The sequence below is a fragment of the Mustela nivalis genome, assembly GCF_964662115.1.
Source record: "Mustela nivalis genome assembly, chromosome: 9".
NCBI lineage: Eukaryota > Metazoa > Chordata > Mammalia > Carnivora > Mustelidae > Mustela > Mustela nivalis.
Genome location: NC_139028.1, coordinates 24,280,553 through 24,295,170, shown reverse-complemented (window position 1 = coordinate 24,295,170; position 14,618 = coordinate 24,280,553). Strand labels below are relative to the sequence as shown.

The 14,618-nt window shown below is 46.0% G+C and overlaps 1 protein-coding gene across 1 annotated transcript in view; it reads right to left on the bottom strand.

Annotated features, from left to right (window-relative positions):
* Nucleotides 1–372: 372 nt before the first annotated feature.
* Nucleotides 373–14,618, bottom strand: part of TECTA (tectorin alpha) — a 77,494-nt gene continuing 63,248 nt past the window's right edge. The window contains exons 16-24 of the mRNA XM_082683702.1: nt 13,235–13,515; nt 10,103–10,213; nt 8,722–8,924; nt 7,479–7,642; nt 6,580–6,828; nt 3,297–3,459; nt 2,041–2,128; nt 1,668–1,784; nt 373–1,172 (exon numbers count right to left, since the gene is read on the bottom strand). Coding sequence (XP_082539828.1) covers nt 1,072–1,172; nt 1,668–1,784; nt 2,041–2,128; nt 3,297–3,459; nt 6,580–6,828; nt 7,479–7,642; nt 8,722–8,924; nt 10,103–10,213; nt 13,235–13,515 — 1,477 coding nt within the window. The 3' untranslated portion in view covers nt 373–1,071. The remainder of the gene's footprint in view (nt 1,173–1,667; nt 1,785–2,040; nt 2,129–3,296; nt 3,460–6,579; nt 6,829–7,478; nt 7,643–8,721; nt 8,925–10,102; nt 10,214–13,234; nt 13,516–14,618) is intronic.

The following is a 14,618-nucleotide window of genomic DNA, read 5'->3' as shown; positions in this document are numbered from 1 at the left end:
GACATGAGGATTTATGCTCAGCTTTTCACAGAGTTCCCAGAAAAATGCAAAAATACCATCTGCTTAAATCCAAACATCTTCAAAATAAACTCCAAGTGGGTTTTTGTTTTGAACCTGAAAAAGAGAGGCAGTCCACGGACTGTGTTCAGCAGGGCCCTGGTTTGTACTATGTACAAAAGACGACGCTCCCTGATTCTCTGCCACCCTACATGTTCATGTCCTAATGCTCTGTAAGGACACAAGAGAAAACACATTCAAGCTCTGGGCAGTGGGGGTCTACGTGGCCCAACAGCTGCTGCTTTTATGAAATCAGACCACGCAATGTAATATGCAAAGCTTAACATCATAAGAATGATACCAGTCACCAAGTACTGAGAATACTTGAACATGAAGTTTATTTAAGCATAAAACACATTAAAAATTATTTGGTTGATTTGTCAGAGAGAAGGGTCTGGGTGTGGGATGGGAGGTGGGGTTCCCCAGGTCTGCAAACAGTATCCCGAGTGGCCAAGCTGCCGTGGCAAGGTGGAGGGACACAAGGGTAGTGAAGGAGCTCATCAGAAACAGGAGTGAGCAGCACATGCGTATCATAGATCAGACACTTCCAAACATCAGAAAGATTCCTTAGAGAGAGTCAGACCTTCCAGTAAATGCTTCTCGAGATTGCTCTGACAGGCCCTTTCTCGATAAAAAACTGTGATCCAGAAATAGCACCGGCTTGAGATATTTTTCTGATTAGACTTCTGGTCAGACTTCCCTAACCAGAGGTGTTTGTTTGTTTTTTCTTTATTGGTTTTTCATGGGAACCAAAGTTTCCAGTGACAACAGTTTGTACATTTTGGGCAAGATACCTGCTTTCCGCAACTGACTTTTGGAAGTCCCATTGCGTACTCTGAAAGAGGAGGTGGACATTTCACACATTTCTGGGACTCTGACTGTTGGAGGCAGGTGGTATCGCTTTGAGATGCTGGACACTTTCAATCAGGCTTTGACTTAAGGGCACACACATTTTATCCTACAGGGGGTTGAAGTAAGTAAATTACAGTACTTTATATAGCAACCTTGAGTTAATTATGAGGTCGTGCCTGATTTATAGACAAAATGCCATAGTGAAATCTGGGTCATGATGAGAAGCAGCGTCCAAACTTGAAGTTCAGTAGAAGAATTAGAGGCTGTGAACAGAGAGGAACATAGTAAGTCCTATGAAGAGAGATAGTTCTTTGATAGGAATCAGAAATCTGTGGTGCTCAGCTAAATGAATGAACCCACTCTCTTCATTGCCAAGAACTCACTTTCTCCAAATGGTGCTGACCAAGGCAGGAAAGAAGCAGAATTAACTCGACCTTTAGCAAAGTCCTGCTAACCTCAGGGAAACCCATGTGCTAAGGCAACTGCAAGAAATCTTGGTTTGTTGGATCAACCATCCAGTCCCAGTCCCAGCCCAGGTAGACTTGGTGACCAGATTTAAGGCCAATATTTGGTCCTGAAATAGAGCTCACCAAGATGGTGCTAGAATTCATTGGCATTCCCCTCATGTCTCCATCTTGATTCCTGGAATTTTCATAAGCCAGTTGCTGACTGAGTGGGCTTCCCGTGTGAGCGTCCCCTCCTCAGGGGAAAGGGCTCCCCATGCCCAGCCGCCTGCCCAGGACAGGGCATGCATCTACCTCTACAGCTCTTGCCATCCTCCTGCAGGGTCCCCGTCACACAGCTGCACAGAGGCCCGTCGACTCGGCTTGTGCAAATCTGCTCACACCCTCCGTTGTCCTCACACCAGTCCAGCCCTGGAAAAGAGCAGCTGGTCAAGTCAAATCTTGGACGTGGATCTTGGGGCAAAGCTTTAAACAGAGGACAGCAAGAAGAAAATCGCAGTGCCACTGTGGCACTTTCAGAGCCAATGAAAAGGTTTCACTGTGGGGTCCTCCACTTTTGGTCGGTCACCAGCTTCACGTTGTAGTGGAACCGCACCCAAGAGTTAGTCCGAGCCTTTAAATCCCATTGTTTTAATAATTTATCATGTGTTTTGGGGGACATACATACTTTTTCTCCTAATAGGTCCCACTGAAATGATCTGTTCTTTAGGTTCTTTGGTATAATCCGTGGCAATCCTGGAATTTTGTGGGCAAGTCTGAAAGACAGAACACCGGAGGGAAAATTTCAGACAATTAAGCCGATAACTTATTCTTCACCACATCTCCAGCCTCCAAAAGAGGCAGCGGTTCCAGCCTCGAGCGCTATTGCTGCTCCGATTAATTAGAACCAATGCATTCTTGATCCTGAAGCCCACTGGGACTCGGGGCTTTATGTTGAACAGAATTAAATATATTCTCCACATAAGACTTCGATTCAAAGAGGCTCCCTTCCCAGGGATGAGGATTGTTGGATTGCATCTGGCAACAGGGTAGGCAGCTGCATGTCTAAGTGGGTTGGCCACGATTCACAGCTTGATTCTGCAAAGGCTGGGGATGCACAGGGCTGGAGTGTTAAAGATTAGGGAGCACATCCCAGGGCAGTGAAGTCTTAGGGACGCCGGCGTCTGTGGTGGGGATGTAAGCCTGGCATGGAAGGGGGGATTGGCTTGTCACCTCATTCCAGCAGCCCCTTCAGGAGCCCCTACGGAGCCTCAGGCCCTGGCGTGGGTCTGGATGAGCTGCAGGAGAGTCACGGTCTAAAGAATGCCTAGATAAAGTACCCTGAACCCTGGAGTTTGTTTCGATCATGTGCTGGAACTTGGCCCCCACGGTTCCCTTCAGATCCAGGTGGCTTGGCTCCTTGAGACTCTGGTGTGGGTGCAAAGGTCCTCAAATGGGGCCAGTTTTGCCCCTTCCTCCTGCCAGATACCCTGGAGGGGTATTTGGCAATGCTGGGAGGAATTTTGGAGTGTGGCAACTGGGGAGAAGGGGCTTTTGCTTCTAGTGGGTAGAGGCCAACGTTGCTGCTAAACATCTTATAACACACAGAACAGTCCCTACAACCAAGAATAATTTGGTCCAAAAGGTCAGTAGTGCTGAGAAACCCTGGTCTAGTGCTATGCCCACGACAGACGGACAGTTCAGAGACAGACAAGAGGAGTAAATGGACATTATTCTATCACATTCTCTCTCTCCCTATCTCAGCAAAGAGGACTGCTGCTCCTAGGCATCTGGGGAGGATTTCAACTTAGCCACTTTGAGGAGCCGTGAGCACCACAGAACCCTCGGGAGCCAGCCAGAGCCTGGCGATCATGATTCCCGTTTTGGGCAAAGTGGGGCAGTAAGAAATAAAGCGAGGCATTTCATTTTCATGCCCTCACTTACTATTTTACAGGAGTACTTTTCGGAATCGCACAGTGACACTGCACAGTGAAGATGAACTTCATCGTAATCCCCAATGAACTTGAAGACAGTGACATGAAAGCGACAGGTTAGGGAGACGCCATTCTCCTCGATGCCAATGGTGTTATCTTTAATGTTCTGACACCTATTCAGGAGAAAATGGAATCTTTGCTTCACACATTGGATTCTATTTCATATAAAACCGTCATGATAGGTAAGAATGTCTTTGCATTTGAGAGTGACCTCTGGACTGTGTGGGTTTCTTATTTACTACCATTCCCATCTATTTTCATAGTTTGTTTTAAAAGCATCGAATAACACCTCAAATTAGTATCCTAACTACAACTAAAAGCGGGGTGACTGTAGGGACTATCCCCAGTCTCCCCATGGCTTCAGTTTCTCATTCTGCCTCTCACAGTGCCCTGCTTTACTGACACCAGCTCTGCAACCACGCCATCCGTCCTCACCTTGGCTGTACTTTCTCTGGGTAATTATCACATGGGGGAGGGTCCCCTGATTAAAACCCTACTGGGCCGTAACCACACATGTTAAAACAGGTGGGAGCTGGAGGAGAAGTCAGAGCAGTCCCAGATGAGTGGCAGGTGGCCGCTTCTTTTCTCCCCCTGGCCACTACCCTTCATGGTATTGGGCCAGTGAGCAGTGACAGCCACTGGCCTCCCTCAGGCTCACATGGGGTTCCTCAAATGTATCACAGCCACTTCTATCCCATTCTCTTTCCACATGCAGTTTCCCCGTCTGGAAGTCTTCCCATGCATGCACACCCCTGCTCTTTCCCCAACACCAGTCTGTGGCTCCCCCTTCTCTATGGATACCCGCTATCACTGCCCTGACCACATGGGAAAGGTGGCTTTTCCTGGATTCCTGGAGCACAAGAACCTGGATGCCGTCCTCACTGGGTCTCGAAACACCCTGCAGGGCACCCAGGATGGATCTAAACATCTTTGCGGATGAATGCATGAGTGAACGCATGACTTGTGCGAAGGCTGGCCAAGAAGTTGTCTAACAATGATGAAGATAAAAAGAGTGGCTTTTTTTTTTTTTTAATCTTTCCTTCCCCAAGCCCACAGGATTAAATAGCTTAGTGATAAGGAAAATTAAAAACCGAAGTTATCCTCCAGCATCCCCACACCTATTAGGTTTTGTAATTAGTCTTCAAGGCAATAGTTTCTTAAGTGTTTTGAAATTAAAACTTACTTGCCACACTTTTCCTTGTCACTGTTATTCATTTGAATAATCTTAATTGGTCCAAAGTTTCTAAAATGCTCACAGCCCTGCGATCTTCACACAGGCGCACACACAGGCCAAGCCCTAGAACCCTTTGTCCACCATCAGAGAAACAACCATCCTTTCAGATGCATTAAGATGCATTAAGAGGAGAGAGCAGCAATGGGCATGGGGGGACTTCTGAGTCCCTGGAAGATCCATCGTTGTCTTCCACTGAGCTGCAGAGGAACAGCTAACCCCCCACAACTCTGAAGTGAACCCATTTTGCTGCTCACATGTTTGTCACTGTACATTGGTTTTCCCATGGGACAAGTTCACTGGGAACACAATAACTAAATCCCTCCAAGAAAGGTCAGAAAGACTCATGAATTAAAATTCCCTCCTATGACAAAAGCAAAAACAGTTTCATCTGAAGGCCTTTGTTCAGACCCTGGGGGAGGTTGAGATGTATGAGCACGTTCACTCACTCACTCTTCTCTCTGAATGCCACTGCATCCTCCAAAGGAGACACAGGCCCTCCAACAGGGCTGGCATCGGCACAGGTGCTCAGATCTGAGCTCTTTCACTTTGGGAAAGGACTTTGATGGGAAGGAGAGGCATCCAGCCTGTAAGCCACTGAGGAGTCACCACGTCCTTCCCTTCACCTCTGAAAAGCCCAAGAATCAGCTCAGAAAGTCAAAAAAGCCTCTGCACCCCAACCTACAAGTCCCATCCAGCCAGTGAGGGAGGCCATGTATCTTAATGCTTGGAAGGATCCCTTTCTGACCCTGACTTGTTGAGTTGCCCTGGGTGTACCTAACTTCTCTGCAAAGTAGTAGATATTCACTGTTTGCCCAGAACCATGCCTTCTTTTGAGAAACTATTCCTTTTCAACCTCAAAGCTGATTATAGTAGCCACAGCACTCCCTGACCACCTCAGGGTCGGTGCTGACCCAGGCTAGTCATGGTGGGTCAGGACAAGCTACCCCCCAAAATACTGAGTATTTTAAGGTGAAGGAGTTTGATAAAATGGCAGAAGCAGAAAGGTCATGGTGACCTTCACCTGACTCTACTCCCCTGAAACAGGTCACAAAGCCCTCAGGTGACAGGAGCCCTCCCTCCTGCAGGAAAGGAGCACCCTTACCTCCAAAGACAGACGGACATCAAGAAGAATCCTCATTAAGAGGCTCTGCTAAGCTTCCCCCTGTTTACTACACTTACCACATATCCTTTGGCCTCTCCTACTTCTCTGTGGCTATCCCTGCTTCATCTAACCTAGCAGAATATACTCAGGTTCGACCACTTGTTTATGTCCTGATTTCCTTACGGAAGCTTCTGTGTCATCTAAAACCTATATTAAATAAATGCTGTTCTTGTTTAATTCTCATAGCCAGCTAGAACTACTGTTACTTGGCATAACTAGTTTTTAAAAAATTAAAATAATTATTGTGATTTGGTCTATAGTCTTTTCTTCTGATTCATTTCTTCCATAAATTCTGTTACATAACCACTGTGTTTCAGGAAACACAGTAGGTGCCAGGCATTTAGTGGTGAATAAGAAACTCCTTGGTTTTATAGGCTATTGCAGTTTCTTCTACTATTCTCTTCTTATACTCCATTATTCTAGTTCTTCTCAAATTTTGACAGGTGTCCTGTTCACCAACCATCAGTTCTTCTCATGACATGCTTTTGTGTAGGTGATCTACATTTCTCTTAAGCTGAAATCTGCAGTAGGCAGGACACAATCCCCTCCTGGATCGCATTGCAAATAAAGCATTTTGTAGTTAATGCCACAAGGACTCCGGAATCTGCTACCAAGTTGCTGTGTGACTTTAAGCAAGTTGCTTGGTCTCCCTGAGCCTCAGCCTGTTCATCTACAAAGGAAGGTTTACAATGTCCACCTCACAGGCTGTTAAGAGAATTCTAGTTCATGGATGCGATACACAAACATTAGCTCCCATTCTCTTCTCTAAAAACGGATGTTGATCGATATTTATGCAAAGGGCTCTTGAGGCCTGTCCTCTGATAAGAGGCCACTCACCCTCCTTCAATGATGAAGTATCGGAGTTTGTCATTGCTGTCACGGGAAGGGGTGGCATAGCATTTGTTCAGGGTCAGGATCAAGTGTGTGGAGTCAGCCCCCACCACGAAGACCCCTACATACAGCACATCTCGAGTTGTCAGCACCACTTCGCCCTGGCGGTAAGGGTGTTTGTAGGAGGCATTTTTGTAGAGGGCCATCTTGGTGGTGAAGCTGCCTTCTTGGGTTGGAACTGTAAGGTTAATGACACTAAAAGGGAAATGATCATGAGTCCAGGGACCCCCAACAATTACATTTTTTCAATTACCACCATTTTCAAGCTGAAAATGCAGAGGGAAGGCAAAGCAGATGATAGTAAAGTCTAAGTCCAAAATGGTACCCCAAATGGCAAGCTACATGTGGCCATTAAAATTAAAATGAAATAAAATTTGAAAAGTAAATTCCTCAGCACCCCTAACCACAATTTCCACATATATCTACTGTATTAGATAGTAACACAGTATATTTCCATCATTGTAGAAATTTCTTTTTTTTTTAAAAGATTTTATTTATTTATTTGACAGAGAGATCACAAGTAGGCAGAGAGGCAGGCAGAGAGAGAGAGAGAGGAGGAAGCAGGCTCCCCGCTGAGCAGAGAGCCCGACGTGGGACTCGATCCCAGGACCCTGAGATCATGACCTGAGCCGAAGGCAGCAGCTTAACCCACTGAGCCACCCAGGCGCCCCCATTGTAGAAATTTCTAATCCATAGTGCTGGTCCAAGGAATTTAGGTACAGAAAATATGAACTATTTCTTCCCTAGTGTTTCAAAGACAAATGCTAGCAAGCAATTTTGATTACGCTAACCTTGACTGTCAAGGAAAAGACAAAGCAATGCGTATGGCCCATGAGATTCTTTACCTCAGCATAGGCTTCACAACAGAATCTAAGGAGATCTTGATATCCAGCTCATAAGCACATGAAAATTCCACATTGATCGTCCGGTCCCTAGTGATGATGTTGCCAGTGTTGTTGGCACTTTCGATCCAGATTGTGTTTTTATACATGATATGAGTGCCATTGGACTGCCGAGCAAAGGAAGGTCAGAAATCATTAAATGTGCGAGTGAGTATGTGGCTTGCATTTCAAACCCAACCCACAGCCCTGAAAGTGAAGAAGTGGCTTCGTTCCATACATAACTGAGAGACTGGTACAAGTCAGGACGGAGCTAGCTTCAGCATTTACTAACAGTAATGACGAAAGTATTGCAATGGATGTCGACAGCACCCTTCAGTCTGATAACCTTGAGTGTCCACAGAGGCTGAATACACGTACCCTGAATTCTAACTACCACCAGCCCCAGTTATCTGTGGGAAGCCAAAATGGGGACAGCATGAAGTATTGTCATCCCAGGGTAATATAAATCTTCTTTTTCAAGTCCTAATCCAAAATCTCTCCTTCACCAAATCTTCTATCAGACCTTCCCACAAGGACCACGATGAATAAAGGCACATTGCCCCTGATTGTTCCTTTCACTCCCTGATAAAGTGTTAATGATCCCGGTTATATATATATATATATATATATATATATATATATACACACACACATATATACATACACACACACACACACACACACACATACCTGTTCCTTCCTGGTGTCATATATATATTTATCTTCCTTCCATATGTATATATATGTATATGACACTAGGAAGGAACAGGATGATAAGAAGTGAGATGCTTTGCTAACCTATACATTAGATAATCTGACATGAAAGGACGGGGTCTTGATGTATTTCTGTAGCCAAGTCTTATATGGTGTCTGACACCCTTACCCCCCAAAACTCTTCCTTTACCTGGAAGAACAAGAGAAGCACAAGGAAGGTAACAAAAATGTGTCAACGTGCAGGATAGAGGATGACAGCAGACAGCGCAAACAGAGGACGGGAGCCTGTCACTTATCAAGACCTCTCAGTTCAATTAACCACTCAACACCAGATGATTCTCCTTGATGTCTTTCATATCAGCTTTGTGCTGTTTTCCATGGAGGATATTTCTAAGGAGACGCCCCTGAAGTTGGCTTTAAAGACACTCAATGTGCAAACACCAGGGGCTGTCACTACCTCGGCCAGATGTCCTTTCCAGCCTGATGTTCTTACCTGCACAATGTTGCCGCAGTTCCCTTTGGTATTGTTGATCTGAAAGGAGATGAAATCTTCACCCTCGATGTGAGAACACTGTCTATCATTGATCCTCACGCCCTCCCTCTCAAAGCCGAGCTGGAAGAGTTTGCACTTAGATATGGATACTTCCATTTGGGACGCCTTGCAGGTCACCTCTGCATCAATGATGTCATGGGAGTCTGCGGGGGAAGAGTTATGATGAAAGGCAAGTCAGGGGGAGTTGGTGGTGCTGCGGGGGGTGGTGGTGGTGGTGGTGAGGCATCCCATGACCGTTTCCTAGAGAAGAGGCTAATGATCTTCTCACAAAGGCTGGGCATTTCTAATGAAGCTTTGATCCAACCATATGAGTATATGAAATCATTCAAAGCAATAACTGGGATGTTGTTAAGCTTTTTTAAAAAAAAAAGATGGACCTAATAAAGTGTGTATTGTCTTTTCTTCCCAAACCCAGGACCTTGCCCTACTTTGGTGGGAGCTACTTTCCCGTGAGTTGTGCATCACATCTGGCTTATCCTAGAGGGGCTAAAGGATGTGCCCCCGGTGAGAGCAGCCGCAGGCAGGCTGCTCCTGGAGCCCCCATGGATTCCCAGGCACCTGCTAGAAGACTTTTGACATGATTAGGCCAATTGACATTTTCTAGGAGTAGATAAACACAAGCTGAGGAGCACTATAGAGACAGAGAGAAGCATTTTAGCTTCTCAGGTAAAGCTCTTGAAGAGCACCCCTCTGAGAGAGACTTTCAGTCAAGTAGGATGCTGTAATTCAGCACATGCCTTCTCAGTGATCTGGTTCCAGCCAAGGGCACGAGGTTGGGGGTGTAAAGTAGCACCTCCTTCAGGCCAGCATCATGGGTGTGCCTGGCGGGGACAAAGCCCTTCCTACCTTATGGATGCTGCCGTTGGGAACGGGTGTTCATTACTTGCTTCAAACCCTGCAGTTGCTTCTTCAGGACCCATTAATCTGGCTTTCAACAAGTCTTAGAGCACCTGGCACTCTTGCTCTGAGGGTTTCGTGTTTGCGTCAAACTGCCTGACTTCCCCGTGAGACTACAAGATCGATTTGGATCTCTGATGTTGAAGAGGGCTTCTGCTGAAACTGGCTGACTTGATTCATGTACACATTTAGGTGTTATCACTTATTGAAGAAGAGGCTGAGGCTATGAGGAAATTAACATTAACCTACTTTTGAAGACATCACATTGCTTCCTCGTTCTGCCTCAATGCCCACGAAAGCTTCTCGAGGTGGGTCTCTAACTAGGGCGGCTGCGTGGGCCGCACCCCTGGAGCCCTTCTGCGCAGCCGCCGGGCCTCCCTCAGGGGTCCCGGGTCTGGGCGGGGAGGCAGCAGGCGTCACTCACTATTGCCGTAGGGGGGCGGCTCCGCGCAGCCGCACAGCTCTCCTCCGTTTTCCAGCTCACAGGTCCGGTTGGGACAGTCCGCCCCCACACAGGGATCTTCAACCACTCCTGCTAAAAAGGAAAACACACAGAAGCGCGCACGACTTGATTTTCACACCCATGCTCGGCAGCAGGTGGCTGCACTCTGGACTTGCCGCTTTCACGGATCTGGCGGTCGTCAGATGGCAGCTGCGAATGAGCAGACGGGGCAACTTTCCAGAAAGTGATGACAACACGAGTGATCGGGCCCGGCTCCGGGGCCCGCACTGGGCTTCACGCTTCCGCTGCAGTATCTCCTCCAACCCTCGTGACCGCTCTGCAAATTACGTACTATTTCACAGCGGCAATGAGCCCAAAGTCCACACAGTGGAAGCTGAGTGGTGAGGCTGGAATGCAGAGACGCCGTGAACTGCCAAGATCTACCCCTATCCTGTTCTTACCACATTGGTCGACCATTACGGGCATTGGTATCTTTGCCCTCAGACCAAGTAGGGTCCAACCATCTATCTCCATACTCCCTTTCACCCAGCCTCCCCAAAGTTGCTGCTCTATAAGTATTTGTTAAGAATGTAAATTTTAGGACCAGTAAAGTCCCAGAGAGGTCTTTCGGATAGGACTTCCTAGTCTGTTTTGATTCATGGTCTATTTTTCTCATAAACGTCTATGTACTTAATTTTACAAAAATAGACAAACCAAAACCTACACACAACTCGCCAGCACTGACTTAGATTAATTGTACTGTTTTGCCAACAAGGGTAAAACTGTAAGTAAAAAACAAATGTATGTGGAGTGCCATCATCATCGCATCATAAACAATTATTTCTGTAGCAGATGAGTCCGCAGACCACCTGCAAGATTGTCAGCTCCCCAGTTTAAGAAACGCTAATTGAGAGCATTTTCTTTTAGACACTCATTTCTTTATTTAAAGAACCTCTCTCCCTATCAGATGTAATAATCCTCCTATTCATCATGGCATGGGATGGTGAGTGCTAAAGAAACAACAACTGTTCAATCCCAGCATGAGCCAAGTTAGCTTCAAGAATTTAAAAACAAAGCAAAACCCGTGCTGTCTCAGAGGCTTCTCCTGACTCAGCTGCCACGCCCCTCTGCTAAGTAACTCGCTGTAAATAGGTGGGAGTTTGGGGATGGCTTGGCATCACCCTGTCTTAATTCCCAGAAAGACAGCTAATGGAGAGCCACCAGCATGACCTAAATACGTTTATTTTTAAAGGCTTCCTTTTTGTAAGATCCCTTCACTTGACCAGTGTGTCCAGTAGCTACACAGTGCTAAGCACATAGCAGCCACTCAATGAATGTTATGGTTGATTCACATCACATGAAAACAACCCAAGAGAACTATAAAGTGAGACCAAAGCCCAGAGAGGAGAAAAAGCTCCTCCCTTGCAAATATGATGGTCCATACACCAACTGCCACATAAGACATGCCCTTACACAGAGGGAAGTTTTTAAAGTTTCAAAACTGTTTATTTTAAACTGATTGAAAGTATTACTAATTAGCACAACAGGGTAAAAGATTAAAGTTATCCAAAAAATTATGTTGATTTTCAACAGAGACTAGTAATTTGTCAAGAGTTTCCAAAATCATTGGATACATATTCTAATCAGCTATTTTGGTTTTAGGATCTGAATTGAGTGCATCCCTATTCTTGGTCAGGTGTAGTCTGCAGATTTACTGAAATGCATGCAGTCTTGCGATGTGCCAGCTTTCCTGGTGGGACCAGGAGGCAAACCAGGTTAGTACATTCTGTTGGCCACAGTATCATACTGCATTCATAAGACAGGTGACTATTTTTGCATATGGGCACATATGTATATGACACATTTATATACACATGTGTACATTATATGTGTTCCTACACATATTTGCTCCATCTATCTGATTCACTTAGTAAGAAAATGAGCAAATAGTATAATGGATATACACATCAAAATTATTTTTTCTTTTTTTAAAAAAAGATTGTATTTATTTGACACAGAGAGAGAGATTGTGAGAGAGAACACAAGCTGAGGGGAGAGGGAAAGGGAAAAGCAGGCTTCCTGCCAAGCAGGGAGCCTGATGCAGGGCAGAAGCCTGACACAGGGCACGATCCCAGGACCCTGGGATCATGACCTGAACCAAAGGTAGCTGCTTAACGACTGAGCCACCCAGGCGCCCCCCAAAATGATTTTCTTACTACAGAAAAAATATAAGAATTTATAGATCTACTGGGTGACAGGCATTAAGGAGGGCACGTGATGTGATGAGCACTGGGTATTATAAGCAATGGATGATACTGAACTCTATATCTGAAACTAATGATGTACTCTACATTGGCTAATTGAATTTAAAAAAGGAATCTATAGATGACTGGCTTCTCAGTTAATTTAATATATGTACAATCCCTTTAATATATGTACAAACCACAGCTTCCTTTCAAGGCAGGCAGATAGAGTCACCTCAATTCCAACTCAACTTGTCGCTTGCCACATGCCTTCCCTTTCTGGGCTGGGCTCTGACCCATGTTCAAGGAGGTGAGAAAGAGCTAGATTTGGGATCTGAAAGCAATCAGAAAGCCATCCTCTGTCCCTCTACCTCATCAGTCACTGAATGGGTGCTCCTCCAACCCAAAGAACCTCATCTGCCCAAGCTGGTTTCCCAAATTCCATAGCTGGAGAGGAACGACAGGTGAGTAAGGCTCCCCTGAAATGCTCTTCCTTCCCCCACAAATCTCCACTATAGCTCTTAATTCTTCAAGCCTGGGCACAGACCTATGGCTAAAGGAGGAGGCCAGCCAGGCAGGCCTAGCCCCAGCAGTTTTGCCAGCAGAACTTTTCTTTTCATTTAGAAAAGAACCAGAGAGTGGGGCGCCTGGGTGGCTCAGTGGGTTAAAGCCTCTGCCTTCAGCTCGGGTCATGGTCCCAGGGTCGTGGGATCGAGCCCCGCATCGGGCTCTCTGCTCAGCGGGGAGCCTGCTTCCCCTCTCTCTCTGCCTGCCTCTCTACTTGTGATTTCTGTCTGTCAAATAAATAAATAAAATCTTTAAAAAAAAAAAAAAAGAGAAAAGAACCAGAGAAATAAAACAATTCTCTTACAGCAATTCTCCTTCTCAATCCACTCCGTGCTGAGGATCCCGAAGGAGCGACAGGACTCCCCGTAGGCGGCCAGGGAGCCACAGAGCTGGTACTTGTGGTGGTTGTAGCAGCCATCCAGGTAGCAGGACTCGTAGAAGGGGAGAGGGTCGAGAAGCCCGTAGCAGGGCTGGAAGAAGCCCTTCATGTCCGTGAGCTTCAGGCAGTAGCCATCACCCTGCATCTTCTGGATGTGCACATTATCACACATGGCCGCGTACTGTGAGAACTGCAGCTCGTTGCAGCTGGGGGCGAGAAGTCTGATCAGACAAAGCGAGGCCAAAACAGCCACCCAAGATACCCGCTGGGAGGGAAGACCCCGCCTGTTACCTCGTCTGCTAACCCGGAAGTCAGCGAAGTATGCGGATTCCAACGCTAATTGGCTATGTGATCTTGGGTAAATCAGGTGCTACTGGTCTCAATCTATCCATCTAAGAAAGCAACATGTAATTCCTATTGTTGCTATCACCGGGAGAAGGGAGGGTAAACGAAAATAATGGGTTGGTGGCCAACGTGTCAGATGAAAGGCAGATATTGATATGAAAACTGTTCACCTTTGATAGGATTGATATAACCATGAACAGGTATTGATATAATAACCAATAACAACCATAATGAGTTACTATTATTAATCAATAATAGTAATATTGATAGTTGGTAGAATAGTTGTCTAGAACCCTTCTAAAGTACTTCCCACACAGCTATCAGAGACCAACAGCAAAACCATCACAAGAAAATTGGTATCTAGCTGGAATAGTTTATAAAGGAAGGAAAGGGAAGGAGGGAAGAAGAAAGGGAGGAAGGGAGAAGCTCAAAGAGTCGTAATGCCTCAGGAGAAGATTCTGGACTTGGCCACTTCCAGGGCCCCTCATATAACTCATTCTGCTCTAGCTTCCATTTCACCTAGAAAAGGAAGAGACTGGGCTAGATATTGCCTGAGATTTGTTTGTTTGTTTTAAGATTTTATTTATTTATTTGACAGACAGAGATCACAAGTAGGCAGAGAGGCAGGCAGAGAGAGAGGAAGGGAAGCAGGCTCCCTGCCCAGCAGAGAGCCCGATGCGGGGCTCGATCCCAGGACCCTGGGACCATGACCAGAGCCAAAGGCAGAGGCTCTAACTCACTCAGCCACCCAGGCACCCCTGCCTGAGGTTTCTTCCCAGCTCTGGGTCCTGTAATTCAGGATTATCTTATTTATGATAAAGTACTCCTCTTATAACTGCATCATTTCCCCACCTGGGAATTTAGCTGATGCTAAAGTACAAGGGGTGGAGCCATTACACAAGCAAAGAAACACCATGAAAAAGCAGCATATCTACAGATCCAGAAATAGAGTAACAAAATTCAG